This window comes from Palaemon carinicauda, chromosome 28 (assembly GCF_036898095.1).
Source record: "Palaemon carinicauda isolate YSFRI2023 chromosome 28, ASM3689809v2, whole genome shotgun sequence".
Classification (NCBI taxonomy): domain Eukaryota; kingdom Metazoa; phylum Arthropoda; class Malacostraca; order Decapoda; family Palaemonidae; genus Palaemon; species Palaemon carinicauda.
In genome coordinates, this window is record NC_090752.1 from 55,125,645 (window position 1) to 55,144,031 (window position 18,387).

At 34.6% G+C, this 18,387-nt stretch overlaps 2 protein-coding genes across 2 annotated transcripts in view; one reads left to right on the forward strand and one right to left on the reverse strand.

Annotated features, from left to right (window-relative positions):
• Window positions 1-1,488: 1,488 nt before the first annotated feature.
• Window positions 1,489-10,240, forward strand: LOC137621595 (serine-rich adhesin for platelets-like). Its single transcript, XM_068352007.1, has 7 exons — window positions 1,489-1,649; window positions 2,609-2,739; window positions 4,566-4,692; window positions 5,426-5,648; window positions 6,584-6,612; window positions 7,746-8,176; window positions 9,314-10,240. Exons 2-7 carry the CDS (start codon window positions 2,614-2,616, stop codon window positions 9,521-9,523), a joined length of 1,146 nt encoding a protein of 381 aa, XP_068208108.1. The 5' UTR covers window positions 1,489-1,649; window positions 2,609-2,613; the 3' UTR covers window positions 9,524-10,240.
• A 5,172-nt stretch (window positions 10,241-15,412) lies between these two features.
• LOC137621596 (23 kDa integral membrane protein-like) overlaps window positions 15,413-18,387 on the reverse strand; it is a 48,725-nt gene continuing 45,750 nt past the window's right edge. Inside the window, exon 8 of the mRNA XM_068352008.1 lies at window positions 15,413-17,542. Within this exon, the coding sequence (XP_068208109.1) occupies window positions 17,336-17,542 (207 nt within the window). The 3' untranslated portion in view covers window positions 15,413-17,335. The remainder of the gene's footprint in view (window positions 17,543-18,387) is intronic.

Below are 18,387 nucleotides of genomic sequence, written 5' to 3' on the forward strand. Positions count from 1 at the left end.
AAAATGAGTGTCAATCCACACATGGGTTTTGGTTCGTCTTTTCAGTAATTTTAGAGTTATAAATAGAAGGAATATTAAACTCAAAATCAAATTATATAACAAACTCGTAAGTAAACAGTAAACAAGGGCGTTGTCGTTATAAAAAGTAGGCTTATTAACTTATAAAGCGTTAGAAAGGTGAACTCAGTCGTTTATGAAAGATATATCTATTCTACGAATCCCCCATTTTTCTAAATGATATTTCAAAACATATTCGCCTGGAATTTTGTATGTACGGTGCCTTTAACACCCATATCATTGGTTGAACAAACCTAGCTTCAGTGTCCCTAGACTTGTGTTAACGAGACAGTGTTACCAACTCTCTCTCTCTCTCTCTCTCTCTCTCTCTCTCTCTCTCTCTCTCTCTCTCTCTCTCTCTCTCTCTCATACATTACACATTCACTTATTTATGAAAATACACGGGCTTGAGCAGGCAGATGCTACCTATATATTACCATAACATGACGTGGCCTAGTTGAGTTTTAGCAACATGACCGTAAATTTGCATTATTTGATAAAAAGGCGTAATTTATCCTCTCGTTTTAAACAATGTTGATTCATTAGTTTAAAACCAATCTCCTTTTATTCATCGATATATTCATTATAATTCAAAACTACAACAAGAGATACTTAATGAATATGAAATAGATTCAAATATACTGAACCTAACGTTTGCTTGTGAGTAGATTTACCATGTTTTGTGTTTGGGGGAGAATGTTGTAAGATTTAATATGTAGGCCTAGCCATTAGACAATACTAAAGAAATAAATAATTTTCATTGTGGCAAGATCACACTTAATTGGCAGCCGTGAACTGATTCATACATGAGACAGAGACTTGGGGTCCCCAGTGAGAGCCGAACGAAGCCCAGTTAGCTGGAGAGGAGGGGGCGCTAATGAAAAAATGCCAATCACGTTTAAGTTCGGTTTTATACTTTCCAAGATGCTATTGAAGTTGGTTTTATAGATAATTTAAAAGTTAAATACTGACCATAATTTTCTGACCATGTTTTGGAGGACCACCCCACTCTCTCTATCTCAAGGAAGCCAGGAGGACATTTGAAAAAAAAAATATGGTTTATATGTACGTCACAGAACCGTCACACCAATAACAAACAAAACGTTTACGATAGCTACGTTTTGTGGCTCATAAGAAAGAGGAAACTGATAAATTCTTCGCTCTTTTACAAAAACTTTTTTTTCTTTCTTTTTTTTTTTTTGGTACTCTCATCGAAGGACTCCACCAGGCATATCTACTGTATCTACTCCACGAGTCTCCGGATAATTTATAGATGGATGGATATAAGTATTATCAATACTATTAGTTAAGCTACAACCCTAGTTGGAAAAGCAGGAAGCTATAAGCCCAAGGACTAGTCTGTACTTCTACTACTACTCTACCCAATGGATTTTCTTACTCGAACAACGATGTTGGTAATACTGGCTTTCCAGAATTCGGCGAGGCTTTCCTTCTGGGTTCTAAGTAGATGATGGTCACAATTGTCTGAACACTTGGGTGTAGGACGGATTTTAACGAGACGAAACCTTTGGGTTGAGTGGTTTTTAATAAGTGTTTTTAATTATCTAAGCTGCACTGTGTCAAGTAGTTGGGTAAGTTTTATTGTTTTTGGTTTTAGTCCATTTTTTTTTATTTAAATTCTAGTAGGTTATATGCCTAGACGTCATACGGGGTTAATAGTTTATGCATTTCGTTGGATATATTTAAGATATGCACACCATTCGGTAATTTAGTTTTTAAATGGGTGTGTTTTCCCCATCATATGGAGTTTGGGCCTAGTTTAGACATCGATAAATAATCTTTAGACCTATTTTTGAACTATTTCTCAAATTTCTATGACAGTATATAGCAAATCACGGGTTGCCCCAGGATTAAAGATGAATACTGTTATTACTTTTAAACATATATTATACCTAGTTTCGCTTCAATGATAGTTACTCTGGTTTACAAAAAAATAAATAAATAAATAAATAAATAAAAAACTTTTGTATTAGAAAAAAATCCTTGTAGTTGACCGTTTCAATTCTATCCTCTAAGGTAATCCAAATGGTTGGGTACCTCTCTACCTTTTCTCAAAGGCAAGTGGCCGTTATCATTTGGGCCATGTGTTAGCCCAATTTAGCTTGACATGATTTTGTCATAGTTTTCCCATCTTACTGATTTTTTTTTTTTTTTTTACCGTAAGGGTACATAATGATTCTCTATTGTCAGACTGCCAAATTACTTTTAAATGTCATTGTAGAAGTTTAATTCGAGCTATTATTTGCATAACGTCATCAAAACTTATAAACAAACTATTTGCTTTAATCCTAGTTTGAATTGCTCTCCTCTCCTAGGCCCACAATAGCTCCCCTCCCCCATAGCTAAATTTTAAGAATGCATGTCCACGAAGGACCCCAGGGAGTTTATACCCTAATCCTATAGGGGTGTAACGGTTGATCACCCCTCTCTCTCTCTCTCTCTCTCTCTCTCTCTCTCTCTCTCTCTCTCTCTCTCTCTCTCTCTCTCTCCCCTGGTAGTCTTTATTCATAAAAACTTTAAACTTTCCCAGGGGTCATGGATTACAAGGAAGACGAAGGCCAACGTTACAGGGAGAGTGAAGAGTTGTGGAAATGTCCGTACGACGAATCTCATCTTATATTGCCCCTTAAGTTTAGTGCCCATCTAGTTAAGTGCAGGAAGGTAAGTTTGAGTTCAGTCATTTTTTAGGGAGGTCAGTCCGTCTTTGGTACGAAGGTATTCGCTATTAATTTTTCACTGGCGGGAACGAGGCATTGGTAATTTTCTTTTTCATAATTGAATCTGTTACTTCAAAAGTTCAAACTTGTAGCAAAACTGGGTCACCTGAGAGTGACAATTGTATTACACTCAGCAGTTGTTACCAAGGTTCTGATTAGCATAAAATTAGAAGAATGGAATAATTGAAATTGGCTAATTATTCAACGAATTTTGACGTGGTGCAATGACGGTTGTAGTGTTGAAGAAAACTTTTAAACATGCATTGCTTGCAGCAGTTTTTTTATTCAACCTTGACTTGGCTTTTTATAACTATTCTAGAGCTCCCTAGTATTTATTCATTAGTTCCTGGATAGTAGAAACTTCCATTTATCCCACCCCCTTCGCTCGCAGTCACGAGGAAACCCACCCAAGAGTAGGCCTAGTTTCATTTTTCAGAAACGTAATTCACTCTAATATCTGTCGTCATAATTCGAAATAATGTTCACAATATATTTTGCTACTATGATTACTGCTTACTAAGTAGCTGTTGTTGCTAATCTGTCATGAATATCGTTGAAATTACCCACAATGTTGGCGTGCGCAGAACATCAATAATGATCATGCCAGAAAAGGATAAAGGATATTTACGAAAGTACGCCTCTTAAATATACGGTTAATTTATGCAATACTAAAACTTTAACTCTTATAATCTTTAGGAGACTAGCTTTCAATAACTACAGACACACAGAGGATTTACTCATGGTAGAACTTATATTGTGTATATATACATATACATATACATATACTTATACAGAAGAACCTGTGGTTCTTCTGCATCTGAGCATCACGTTTTCCTGTGATTTTTACGCATATACACACACATATACATATATATATATATATATATATATATATATATATATATATATATATATATATATATATATATATATATATATATATAATTATATATATAATTATATAATTAATATATATATATTATATATATATATATATATATATATATATATATATATTATATAATTATATATATATTATATATTTTTTTTACCAGGAAAAATTTAGTATTGTTTTGACAATGTCCTTGAAAGCTTTTCTACTGAAGTGAGAGATTTGTTCGGTACTCAAATTTGGTGTAATTCTTTTTTTTATTTATTTTTTTTTGTATAAATTGCATTTTAACATCTAGAATGACATATTTTTCTATTAAAGTTTAGCTTCTCACAAGGTTGTGGAACAGCTAAACAAAGTTTTCCTAAAGGCTGTCTAATACAAAGGTACTATAAATCTTTTAATTTTGTAAGACCAATTGATGACAATTTATTTAAGTTTCCATGAACTATAGCAGATCAAATAACCTTCATGCAACGCAGAATTGCGCCTTTAAACTTTATAGTACAAAATAAGTTCTTGCTTTGTAACTTTTTTCACGTAACCTGTTATGAGAATATGCATTTTGAAAATGTAAATGGTTCATTAAGCATGCAGTGCGATATGTTCTTTTTTAGGAACCTCGTAATGATTCCTTACACACAGCAGTTTCTTGAAACATAAGATTACCTCAGTCTCTGAGACTATGGCATTGGAGGATTGGTTTGCATGTTAAAATTTTATATCTGCCCTGAGACTTTTTTTTCTTCTTTTTTTCTTTTTTATAATGGCGCTGGACTTGATATAAATAGTTTTAAAGTATAAAACATTTTCAATGGTAAATCAATCTTTAAATTCATGCAAATTAGATAATTCAACTTTCTTTATTTTTTCGACAGAACCACCCACAAATAAATCTTGAAAGGTGTTTTTATAACAGCAACCACTACGTGAAAAAATCAAAGATGAGACAACATCTCCGTGAGTGTGAAGACAAGGCAAATTATGATAAACTTTACCCTGAAAGTAAGTAATTTTAAATTCTTGGAATAAAAATTTATGGGCGTGAGCGCTTAATGATTTTATACTTGTTTACTTTTAAGTGTTGTTATTCTGGTCATATACAGCGGGGGAACCCTACTCTCTACAGGAATTTTGCATTAATTTTATAATGTACATTCCAAGACATTCAGCATTTCACATCGCATAATGCACATTTGTCAAATTCACTTTATCGAAGCACTTGGAAAGTCTCAAGTTTCTGCTTAAAGCCTTATTATCATGAGTCTTTCGGATGGCTAGTGGGACCCTATTGTATAGTCTTTGGTAGTTTTAAAGCTTGGCACAGCTATCGGAGTAATATTTACTTAGGGGTTAAGAGACTGATCCACAGAACAACAGATGTAGGTCAGGCTCTATGGAAAAAATAGCTATCTGAAAGGTCAGATTTTCTGAAAATCTACCTTCTGGAAAAAAAAACTTAGTCTTAAAAGGTCTGACGTACAATGATACTGGCTGTACTGGAAAATATTACAAAAGTATAAATAATGGGTAAGTACTCAATAATAACTTTAAAAAATTGCAATATTTACAATCTTAGATTGTGTAAAAACTAACAGCTGTGCTGTATGTCATTAAATAAGTTTATAAATTTGGCCATATGCAGAGAATCTTCAAAATTGTTCCTCAATTGTTCCAGATCAAAGTGACCCCCCTAACTAACGTAATAATGGAATCAAAACTTTGTTAATTGTTCCAGGTTCTTTTGACCCTCCTTTAAGTAATTTTGGGGCTTCTGCGACACCATACGAATCGGAGGCAGTCTGGGAAGATGATTGGTACCCAGAGGAAACTCAAAAACTTGATCAAGCTCGAGGCGTCCAGTCTCCATCTGCACAATACAAACTATTTAGTGACTCGTCTACCACAACTTCTAACACAACTTCGCCTGGCTTGAGTTCTCCATTAGGCTTGGAATCTAGGTGGGTAATATTTTCTTTCTCGCGACTGGATTTCCTCTGGAAAATGTTAGGTTCACAATGTACCCAATGTAATCTAAATTTATACCTCTACTCTTGAGACAGGGAAGAGGTTTAGTTCTAGACAAAAAATTACATTAATACTGGATTAATTGGAGGCTTCAGTGAGATTACAGCCGCCTCCTGCCCCAGCCCCAGAATAGAATTGCTCTAATTTTGCATATTACAGCCGCCTCCTGCCCCAGCCCCAGAATAGAATTGCTCTAATTTTGCATATTACAGCCGCCTCCTGCCCCAGCCCCAGAATAGAATTGCTCTAATTTTGCATAAAGTCTGTAATTCTTTAAAATTTTAACTTTAATTTAAAAAAGTCTGAACTTGCTATCTCTCACATTACCCAAGATTGTTGAGTTATATAACTTGTCTGATGCCTCTTTAGGATTTGATTATGATCGCTTATCGTTAATAAATAATGAAGGGTTGGCACTAAATTATCACTACATGCATAGTAGTTTAACCTTGGCCACAGCTCTAATATCTAAAAACATAAGTAGATTGGAAGCTGACAGTCTGAATAACTTGAGCATTTCATCAGAAAATGGAAATATTTGTTTAAAAAGAGATATAAAAAAGTAAATAAAAAACTTAAAATTTCATTGACAGTAACTAAAATATAGTTTAGCATTTACTAAAATCTTAAGTATGCTATCATAAGAAATACACTACTTGATGATTTATTGGAATAAAAAGTGAAATCTCTTCATATATTCTGGTTCTATAGATGGAATAAATTTTTTTTATTTTTTATCTTGGCGAAAAGTTTTGATGGGAAGTCATGTCTCCAGACACATTAATGTCAAGTGTAAGCTTTCAGTATGACTAATTATAACTCTTAAATTTTCTTTCAAGCAATACTATTTTTTTTTCCTCTTTACCAGGGTTGACGCTGACTGGTATAGTGTAAATGGTAAGTTGCTATATTCCTTGAAGGGCTAGACCCATTGTTAATGTTGTATTCCTGTAGGAAAGACTGAGAACCCTTGAAAGTATACATTAAGCTTTAAAGTAAGTTTCTCAAATACATTTTGGTACTCCAGATAAGAGAAATGTGAGATTATATGCATAGCTTTGTAGTCATCTAGTTAACACTTCGTTTTCCGAATTATTCTGGATTTTATTGCCAGTGCCATATGACTTAAGACTGTATTCATCCCTCATTCTCAATGTTCAACCACTCGCAAGATAGATTAAGCTTTTGGTTTGACTATAAAGACAATAGAAAATTAAGTAAATTTTAGGCACTTATATAAATTTTTCTATCATTTTAATATAAGGATATATTTACGCTGCCTAAACCCCCTTCTACAAGAGGGGCAAATGCAGGGTAGGCACATTGATTTGCCTAAAATTCTCAGTTTTGAATGCTACCAGAACTGTCAAAGACAGGTAGCAGGAACAGGTAGGAAAACCTAGAATTTGGGCCAGACGCCGGGTAGAGGGCAGAGTTCAGTCGGTTATACCAGGCAATGTTGGGCAGTGGGCTAATCTTTAGCTCAGTATGACAACATGGGACATAAAAATTGTGGCCGGACAGTTAAATGTATAGATTTGTGTACAATAATTGGTTAATTTGCCCGCATAGCATCTACAATCAGTGTGGAAGGGGCTTTAGGCCGTTTGCGTAAGCTTGCAGCCAGAAGTTTTAATCTTGCTCTTCTTCACTGAGAAGGTTGGACAGTGACCATAGAGATTTTAATTCTAATGCAGTTAGAGGAGCATTTTGTGGTAGTGACATGACCTTGTTAGGCTCATTTTATGGGGCTATACTCTTGGAGGAACCCATTATTATTTAAAGGTGAATAAATTATTCCTCAAAGGGTATACTGACATGAGCCTCAGTGGGTTAATTTTCTTTCACATTGACTGCTTGACTTTACCCCTAGTTACTTCTGTGGTTCATGGCTTCTCCAGAACCAGGTGGTGTTGCACAATTTCATAAGTGCTTATTGTTTTAATTCAGTCGTGTGCATTCTAGAGATTGAAATTGTATATATTTTAAAGTTTATATGTAATGTAATTATTTTAACTTTATTTTTCCAGATCAAACAAGTTACAGCATCGGTGAAAATCTAGAAACTAGCACTCCCCTGAGTCACAGAAAAAGTGACTCTCTAATAACTCAAACAAGTTTCGACTTTAGCCCGCACTCTAGCTCAATGGGTGGAGTACATGCGCAGAGCCCAGGGAATTTCTCTCTTTATTCTCCACGTTCACAACCTTTAAGGAGTTCTTCCAATATCCCTATGCAGCTGGGACAACAAAGTAGTTTTCAGATCAAAACTACACATTTTGCTACTACCCCCATAGGAAGCATTAGCGACACTTTCAGAATACATGGCAGCCAATCGGTTACGGCTGATGAATCTAATTATTCTCCGAAATCTGACTCTAAACAAGTACAAGGCACTGGTGAGACCTCGGCTGCAAGTTCAGCTACAGGCAAAGGGAGTGGCACGACTTCTTCAGATAAGGTCGGTTCTTATTTATGTGTAGGTGACTTTCATATTTCTTCCAAGTGGTTTTAATCATCATATCTTATTCCCCCAGGTTGTGGTGGCCTATGTGGTAACGTCATAGTCTGGTGATTGCCAGACTGGGGTTAGTCCCGGTCAAACTCTTAAGTTCTTTAGGTTGCTGCAACCTCCCCACCCTTGTGAGCCATTGAGGGGGGCGGGGTATTAGGAAAGCCTATAGGTCTACCTGCTGAGTCAGCAGCAATTGTCAGGCCTTCCCTGGTACTAGCTTGGGTGAAAAAGGGCCATGGGTGCTGGATTATATATATATATATATATATATATATATATATATATATATATATATTATATATATTATATATATTATATATATTATATATATTATATATATTATATATATTATATATATGTATATGTGTATATGTGTATATGTGTATATGTGTATATATATATGTATATATATATATATATATATATATATATATATATATATATATATATATATATATATATATATATATATATATATACATACATACATACATATTGCCACTCTCTAGGACATTTTCTCGCTTGCTGAGGCAATGCCACTGTCCCTTGCCTCTGCTATTTATGAACAGACTCTAAATTTTGAAATCAATGTCAAACCAGCAGGAGGGCGTTATAGTTTGCTTCAGAGGTCTCGATCTGAGCAATGAGGGTCTCATAGCTAGTTTTACCATAGCTTGTGGTGTTGCCCTACATGGGTATTTTAAAACCACCTGAATGGAATTGTGGAATGCATAAACTTCTTTTTAATGTCTAATATTTCGGATTGATTTTAAAATTGGAATTAGTTAGTTGAAAAAAAAAATTATACCCTGTATTTTACGAAGCTCTTATTCAATTGAAGGTGGGTCTTGTCGATAGTCTTCTACATAAAATTTTTTCATTAAGTTTAATTTTATAATGGGCTTATTTGAAATGTTCAGTGTTCATGTTTTTGCTTTAAATTTGTATAAAAAATCTCATTTCAAATAACTTTATGGTGGGTCTTTACTTTCTGGGATTTTATTCTAATTTTAGAATAAAAAATTTTTAATCTTCGAATGAATGGCTACCTAGAAATTTATTAAAATCTAGACACCCTTGCAGAATACCAGGTACTTGACGCCAGCCGAGAAAAAAGTTATAATCAAGGAGAAGAGATTTCTGGAGAAGAAAATCGTCGGGATAGAGAAACTAGAGAAGAAACGGGCGTCAGGAAAGAAATTGACGGAAGAAGAAATTTCCAAAGTAGGAAAACGATATCATTTTGAGAGAGAATTGGAGAAGCTGCTGGCTGGGGTGAATCTGGACGGTTGATTTGACACAGTGCAGGGATTGGTTTTAAAATTTTTATCATCGACGGGTTTACTTATGTTAGGTATCCTAAGGCTACAGAAATTTTCTAAAGTTTTTAGTGTATGGACATAGGATTTAAGAATTTTATGGTTAACTTTCTTATGGTCATGGTATACCACTTCTAATGTTTATAGACTCGGGGCCAGTTCGTGTAGTATTTAATCTATTCTAAGGATTTTAAGAAACTGGTAGGTTTGTAATTTGATAATTGACTAACACTGTAACCTCAGTAATCGGACCTAATTTACTTCAAAGTCTCAATTTAGTAATTTCTGTAACTTTAGCGCTTAAGGGTTCGATAACCTAAGTGCAATGTAGTGCCCATAAAAACCACCTTGAAGGTAAATAGATCTGTATTCATATCTCTACTGAAATCTAATTTAAATTTCTTTTAATTGGCAATCTTTAATACAAACCGTTCTGTAATTTCTTCTGATTTCAGATACAATGTTAAACTGTTTTACGGGTATTACAGTAAATTTGGTATGCCATGGTACTGTACTTTAATTTTTAAACTTTTAAAGGATGAAAGTTTAGATTAAGTAAATTCTAGATATCTCGCCAGTAATCTTAAGGCTTAATAGGGCTGTACAAAATTTTTTCAAGTCTTCAAAGTTATTTTTTACCATTTATGACGTAAGATTTTTTATGCATGTTTATTAAAAGCTTGAAGATCTATTTCTCTTTAATTACCCTTATTTAGAATGCGCTAAACTTAAAAAAAATAAATTTCTATGTAATTTGAGGAAATCTTTATACATTTTTTCTAGTACATAAAAGCTATTAACCAGAATTTTCAACTACTTGTAAAAAAGTGTAAATTGTGTAATATTAGTCAGAATTGGCCTATTTTAATTTAATATTAATATTACTCTAAACCAACTGCAGTTTTGATTAATGCAGCTGGTACAAATTACACTTTTTAGGTTTAGAAAAGGCTACAATAAACAAAGGGTTTACCATAGTAGTATATATCGAATCTTTAAATACTAATGAATAAAAATAAGATTTTTGGTATTGGGCGTTTCTTTCTTAATTTGCAAAATGAAATAAAAAAATGGCTGAAAAAGACAAGCAATGCTAAAGATCCTTAATATGAAGAGTAATACGGTTGTTCGTAAATTGCATAATGGGAGAGAAAATTTAAATATGCATTTTAATCTTCTGTACACTAAATCTTCGAAACTTATTGAAATATACAAACTAAATGTACAAATCTTTGGTCCAACTTTTAACTATGCAATAAATTTCGTAAATATCTTTGCCAACAAGAGTATCCTTTAGGCCTATTTGAAAATTAATTAGATTAATGCCTACAATGCACAGCTCTAAGTTCAGATTATTTTTCAAAGTGATGCGAAGACCATCTGAAAAAGCCCAATGTATTACTTTATTTTTAATATGCAAGCATACTTTACTTTAATGATTAGCTGTTATTCATCCGGACTTCATCTGCTGTTTTGAAAGAGTGTAATGGACTCGTACAATCTACGGATTTGAGTGAGTATACTGCCTCCTCTCGCAACAGTAGCATAGTAGGTGCAAATTTCACTAAATTCAATAGTCGTTAAGTATAGCTTTACTTCTGTATAATTAGTGTTAAATATAGCTTTAATTCTGTATGATAGTTCCGGCATTGGACCATGCGCTTAAGGTGGGTCATTTGCCGTTCCTATTACGTTATGTTCTGTACAACCAGTCCTGGTAATTTCTATACTTCTTGCTGCCCCCAACATTTTACAAAATAATGAAAGTGAAGCTCTGCGCTGAATAACCTGTTCTGGGAAGTATAACCCACATTCCTTTGGACATCTAGACTGACCAATGGAATAAGGGTACGTCCACACGAACAGCAGTGCCCCACAGTCAAACTGTTAACTATGACGGACGTATGACTCCATAAGCCTCGAAATCAGTCCTGGTCCTGGGAATAAACAATGGTATGGCCCGAGCTTAAATTGGCAGACATGAGTTAAGCACACTCCTACACACAGATACCCTCCCAGGGAGTAATTTGGTAGCTCGATAAATAATGGTCGGAGCAATACGAAACTCATTGAGAGTAGAAAGATGATAATTAAAATGAAACCATTTGAGCTATTAAAACTAACTCTTAAAAAATTGCAAGGCTTAATTTTGTAACTATTTTAAATGAACTGCTAGAAGGCCACGAGTACGACTTGACTCATTTCGCTAGGGTAATATAGTTTCCAAGATAGTACAATGTTAGCTTTCAGATAAGTCAGACAATACCTAAATATTTTACCAGCCCGATGTCATTTAGTTTGTTTACTTGTCTGGGATAGTGTCGCCGTTCCATGTCAGACCAATGAGCTGTAGAGACCATGGTATACATTAAGCATACTGCATACCACAGATATATCTGTGCTGTATATACTGTGCTTGCTTCGACTCATCAGAAGGTATTGCCATAACCAAATAGTCAGTCTAGCTCTAGTTCCTAGACAGTCTCTCTCATTTTAACCAAGTCTAGAGGTATGTAGGCACTATTAACAACCAATGATATAAATTACCCATTTTGCCAACACGTCTTCCCCTATTCCCCTTCGTAGGAGTACAACTGTATTATTCTTTGAAAAGAAAAATAGACTAATGATATTTATTATACGTGTAATACGTGGTTGCTAATGTATGCAGCAGACCGTTGGAATATAGGATTCCCTGATTACCATTACGAAACCTTCACCAAACAAACAATACAAACTCTGAATAGCATTTCAACATTTTATTTTGGAAATCGTTAGATGTAGCACTTGGGTATACCGAATGAAGACATTTCATCTCTCTATCACTGATAGTACAGCATATACTCTTACACTCAAAACATAACATGATTACACATAATGCTTGTAATTATTTTGAAATTTTACATTCATAATAAGCTGAACAGATACTAAATATTTTCATATAAAAATTATCGATGTCTACTTGTCGGTTACCCAAAGCTGAATGACTACTTTACTGCTTAACAACACGAAAACAACTTGAAACGCCACCCGGCGGTTACTTCATTACAAACAAGGGAAAATAATTTTCTTCTAATTCGTTCCTCAAACACAAAATTATATTACAGGTTGTAGGTTGGCTAAGGCACCAGCCGGCCGTTGAGATACTACCGCTAGAGATTTAAAGGGGTCCTTTGACTGGCCAGACAGTAATACATTGGATCCTTCTTTCTGGTTACGGTTCACTTAACCTTTGCCTACACATACACCAAAAAGTCTGGCCTATTTTTTACAGATTCTTCTTTGCCCTCATACACCTGACAACACTGTGATTATCAAACTATTCTTCTTCCTCGAAGGGATTAACCACTGCTCTGTAATTGTTCAGTGGCTACTTAATCTTGGTACGGGTAGATGACACTTTAGCTATGGTCAGCAGCTCTTCTAGGAGAAGGACACTCCAAAATCAAACCATTGTTCTCTAGTCTTGGGTAGTGCCATAACCTCTGTACCATTGTCTTCCACAGTCTTGGGTTAGAGATCTCTTGCTTGAGGGTACACTCGGGCACACTGTTCAATCTAATTAATCTTCCTCTTGTTTTGTTAGTTTTTCTAATTTATTTAAGAAAAATTTATTTCAATGTTGTTTTTGTTCGTAAGATATTTTATTTTTCCTAGTTTCCTTAACTCACTGGGCTATTTTCCCTGTTTGAGCCCCTGGGCTTATAACATTCTGGTTTTCCAACTAGGGTTGTAGCCTAGCAAGTAATAATAATAATAATAATAATAATAATACAGGTTACTGACTATTGCAGAAAGGTATCTGGTAACAACAAATTTTCTTTCCGACTTTGGGCATATAGTTTACTCTACAACAATACCTAAGGAAGTGATGCTTAAGCAATAAAACATTGATATTAATTTCCATGATACATAATTATCAAGTAACAGAGACAATATGCTGAATCAGCTGTCAACGACGACAAACTAAAAACTGCCTCTCTGAGGTGAGGTTAGTAAACACTACAGTGTGGCGCCAAATGACTAGTACACGAAATCTACCTTTACGAATTAGCATTACAAGTTTTGAATTTCGATCATCTAATTTGATAAGAAATTTCACTTCTTGTAGTAACCATTGACATACGATGCATATGGTAGTAACTAGCACGCCATACTTACATGTTTGTTAGTTTCAGTACTTTTCTGCTCCTTTCCCGTTTGGAATTAATCTACCAGGTAGTAATGATTGCAAGAGACAAGGGGACATGAATCTTTATTGTATCATAATCATTGATATATGTAGCTATATCGATCGACCCCATTTGGCAGTATTGTATCTAGTGTTGTAGGCCAAAGCTTATTTCTGCTGGGTAAAGGTGACATCAAGTAGGCCTATTCTCTCTCTCTCTCTCTCTCTCTCTCTCTCTCTCTCTCTCTCTCTCTCTCTCTCTCTCTCTCAACGAAACTTACGAACTAATCACGTTTTAGTAAATTTTAAGCTTCATAGGCCTAGTTGCTCCCATAGTCGTGCTGGAAAGTCTTGAGACCTACCCTAACCTATCCGAATTTTAACAAACAATAATTCCTAAAATGCTTACCAAGTTGAAATATCCTTCACTCCCTTGTATTTTGCGCCGTGGACCCTTAAGAACATATTCGCTGCTGTCAAAACATCTTGACGCATAGCTACAGTTTGCAAGAGTTAAAATCACATGCTGGATTCATATATTTTACAACTTGTCACTATGAATATCGACACTGCAGTAATTATCTTCTTCAAATTCAGCACATTTGCCTTCATACATCGATAATTCTGGTGCAACTTATTAGAGCTAGCCTCCACACTGCAAAGGTTCTAACTGACGTTGACTGTTTACTACTCTATCTCGTAGAGGCAGCTCTCGGCTCGTCGTCGTTGGCAACAGACTAGTATATTCGGCCGGCCTAAATTGCACATTACACTTGTTACTTGATATATGTGTAGTATGGTAATGAGTATCAATCTTTTATTGCTTATACACAACTTCCTCGGTTATTAGCACCGAGTAAACTAAAAACCGGAAGTTCCGAAGGCTTCAAGACAAAATGTTATCAGATACAGATCTCCAATAGTTAGTGGCCTGTATAGTATATACTGCAGGGCCTCGCTGCATATACTAGTTGTCATTAATGATATTATATTTATAATAAATATCAAACGTCTGTATTTCTTTTATTAAGTTTGCCTAAGAATGATATAATTGTTTCTAAAGAGAGGTTGGGGTAGATGACGAAATGGGTTGGCAATACATGCCTCCCATGAGCTCGCCTCTAATTTCATCCCGGGACAAACAGTTCCAGAGTTCGCTAATGTTAACGCAACTATATTTAAACTTTTGTTGAACCATGTGTATTAATTAATTTGAGATAATTATATACTGTACAGTACATACAAATTTATCAAATCCCTAACTCCTATGACATTTCCACCTCGTATGTTCTTTAAATGTAAGAAATCGAAGATGGATGAATTTTATGTAACTAAATTCAAGCTTAAATAATGTCCGTTGAAAATATTTGTTATATGTATTATTATTATTATTATTATTACTTGTAAAGCAACAACCCTAGTTGGAAAAACAGGATGCTATAAGCCCAGGGGCCCTAACAGGGAAAATAGCCCAGTGAGGAAATTAAATATGGAAAAATAAATTATTTCAAGAACAGTAACAGCATTAGAATAGATATTTCCTATATAACTATATAAACTTAATAAAACAAGAGGAAGAGAAATAAAATAGAATAGAGTGCCCGAGTGTACCCTCAAGCAAGAGAACTCATATAATTGCATACAAAGGTTGAGCTTAATGTGTTTTATAATTGGTTAATGAAACAGGAATCATCTCATTAATTATATAGTTAAAAAAATGGCAAGTATAAAAATGTAAAATGATCCTTAAAGCTAATGTCTAATCCTGAAGCAACAATAACAAAACAGCTTGAAACATGAAATAAACAACAGTTGGTAACTACGTACATGATTTACAGTGCAGATATACAAATATATACAAGACCTTTATTCCTCTCTGAAGGAAGGCAATAATCAAGGCTAATTCTAAGTTCAAGTAATGGTCATATCTTGAGAGAATTTTCGAAATTTATAGGAATAATCAGAACATTGTTTTTATATGATTGATTTATAGTTTTCATTGAGATTTTGTTAATGTTAATCTTAGTCAAAATATCTTTTTCCCAAAGATATCGAAAATTTCGATTTTATCTTTTCATAAAATCAAATTGATATATGGCTTAAACTTACAAAATCCAAAACCTATAAATTAATTTTTGTCGACGTTAATATTTGACAATAATACCAGACAAAATAATCAACTATAACTAAAAGAGCATTTTATTTCTTATATCGAAAATGATACGACTTAGACATTTCTATTCCCACAATGATCAGACATTTGTCTTCTTAATAACCTATCATTTGCCTAATTGACTTTAATGAAGCTTCAGGGTAAATCTCTCAGGATAAGACCAGACATGCATTGAAAAGGACAGATTAAACAAGAACTCTTTCATTTGGTAATTACAATGGCACCAGACAATATGACCAACAATCGATATGATATATATACATGTTTATGTATGTGCTTGTATATACATGCGTGTATACATATACATATATATATTGGTTTATTAAAATACAAAAAAACTTTACATATTCTGGATTTTTCCAGGCTTCGCTTGTACTTTGCCAAAGGGTGTCCATGACCAAATTTTGATTTAATTAGTTAAGCTTTCTTAAATAAAAAACAATACTCGGTTTTATCAATTTTGATTTTGACGCAATTGCGAAAAACTAAATAATCTGACCAACTGATATGAATTCATAAATAGCTGTAGACACCCTTTGGGAAAATAAAATAACAATTGAGACAGATTCTTAAGTGTACAGAGTGAAAATCAGAATGAATTCGGGTTGTCACGTTGGACTTCGGCCACCTTGGCGCAGGTGACGTCAGCACCTCTGTGAAAACACTGATCACCACAAGTAAACTCAAGGTTGTTACCACATGATGACCTCATGTTCATGACCCTGTTCGAGACAGAAGAATAAGAAAGGTCATGGCAAGGGACGACTCTGATTCGTCAGTCGCTGAGGTTCGAAAGTCCGGCTGCAGAAGTTATATTCCAAATTTCCAGTCTGTGCTCTCTTTGGACTTACTCAAGAAGGATTTTGCACTCCTACTTGGTATGGATTTGACTAAGTCCTACTCAAGAAAGAGTTTTCAGAGCCTTAACAAGGAACGACTGATAAGGATGTTCTTTAAACACTCTTGCCCAAGGACTTTCCAAAGCCCAGATCAGAGAGGTCATTAAAAGGTCTTTACTAGTATAGGACTCTCTAGAAGCCCTTCACAGATATGACTTTTCAAAGTATCTGAATAACTTTTTGAAGCCAAGCGAGAAACAGAGTCGTCACCTATAGACCCTAACTATCTCCCACAAGATGGCCCTCAATTTTCCATCGCCCGATGGCTCTCATCAGCCGATCTTGAGCTGGTTTTCCTTGTCCCCAGCATCTCTTCCTATTGGATTTAATGGCTGGTATTTGCAATGCAAGATCACTACATATAACAAATCCCTCACCCAAAAGTGTCCCTAGAAAAAAGCCATCGGGCGGTGACTCCCTGAGTACCCTTACCCAACAAACCCCTGCTAATTCCAACTCCCATCCTCAAAGGTGTTCCTTCTATCAGCCTCTACGCGAAGAGGACCTCTGAGGCTACCACATGAGGTCATCATGATCGACGGCTCATAGAGAATAGCCCCCTTTTTCATTGTGGAGACGTCGCTTCGAGGAGGAGGTCCTCTTGTAGCCGACCTTGTCCTTGAGCTTGTGGATGATGTGGATGCAGAGGACGACGCACATGAGCTGGAGGCCTCCTACAGCAGCGAGGATCGAGCACCAGATGGCTTTGTTCTCGTTCATCCAGAACTTGAGGGGAGCGCCGCATCCTTGCTGAGGAGACAGAAGGTTCAATTAGTGTTTGCTTATAGAGATACAAGTCAATGTTCCGTTATCTGTTATTAAGAGCCTAGAAGATTGATAGAAAACGTTTATATATTATCAATAAGTTTAGTTTGAGGTAGATTAGATTTTGGGAAAAGTTCTCTGACATTTGCAACTGCTTTTTAGAGGTAGAATGAATAATTAGTAACAAAAATAAAGTATCCAGTTATTTTCGGGCAGAGGTAAAACAAGAGAAAGAAATTAATTAGGAAATGACAAAAAATCTATATCGTAAAACTAGAAAGCCGAACTCTTGGATATAAACTCATTAATGCGCCAGATAATAAGGAATAGGTAACCATTATTTGGTCAATCCCAGTCTAATATATTAGATCGTATATTTGTATAAAATTAATTGCCATAATTGGTACTTATATCGTTAAATATATCTACAGACTTGTTAAAAGATTAATGTTGTTACTTTTGAATCAGCACAGTTATTATTAAATTAATTCAATCCATTGCATAAAAATCAAGATACTAAAATATAACGCAATTATTGATCCCATTCTATTATATCAGATCATATGTTTGTACAAAATTAAGTTCAATTACTGGTACTTAAATTTACGAAAAAAATTAGCGTTCAAAATATCAAAATATTTATTAATAAACTAATTCCACCCATTATATTCAAGACATTTAAATATAATGCATTGATTGATTAAATTCTAATATATCAGATAATCTATTTGTACTGTACAATATTAAGTTCTATTACCAGTACTTACAGTTACGAAAAAAATATCGTTCAACATATAAAATTTAATAATAAACTATTTTTACCCATAGCA

Excerpts from the sequence above, each read along its gene's own strand:
- LOC137621595 (XM_068352007.1), top strand. The coding sequence starts at position 2,614 with ATGGATTACAAGGAAGACGAAGGCCAACGTTACAGGGAGAGTGAAGAG. Across the intron at positions 4,693-5,425 it reads TGATAAACTTTACCCTGAAA|GTTCTTTTGACCCTCCTTTA; the intron begins GTAAGTAATTTT and ends TAATTGTTCCAG. Across the intron at positions 6,613-7,745 it reads TGACTGGTATAGTGTAAATG|ATCAAACAAGTTACAGCATC; the intron begins GTAAGTTGCTAT and ends TTATTTTTCCAG.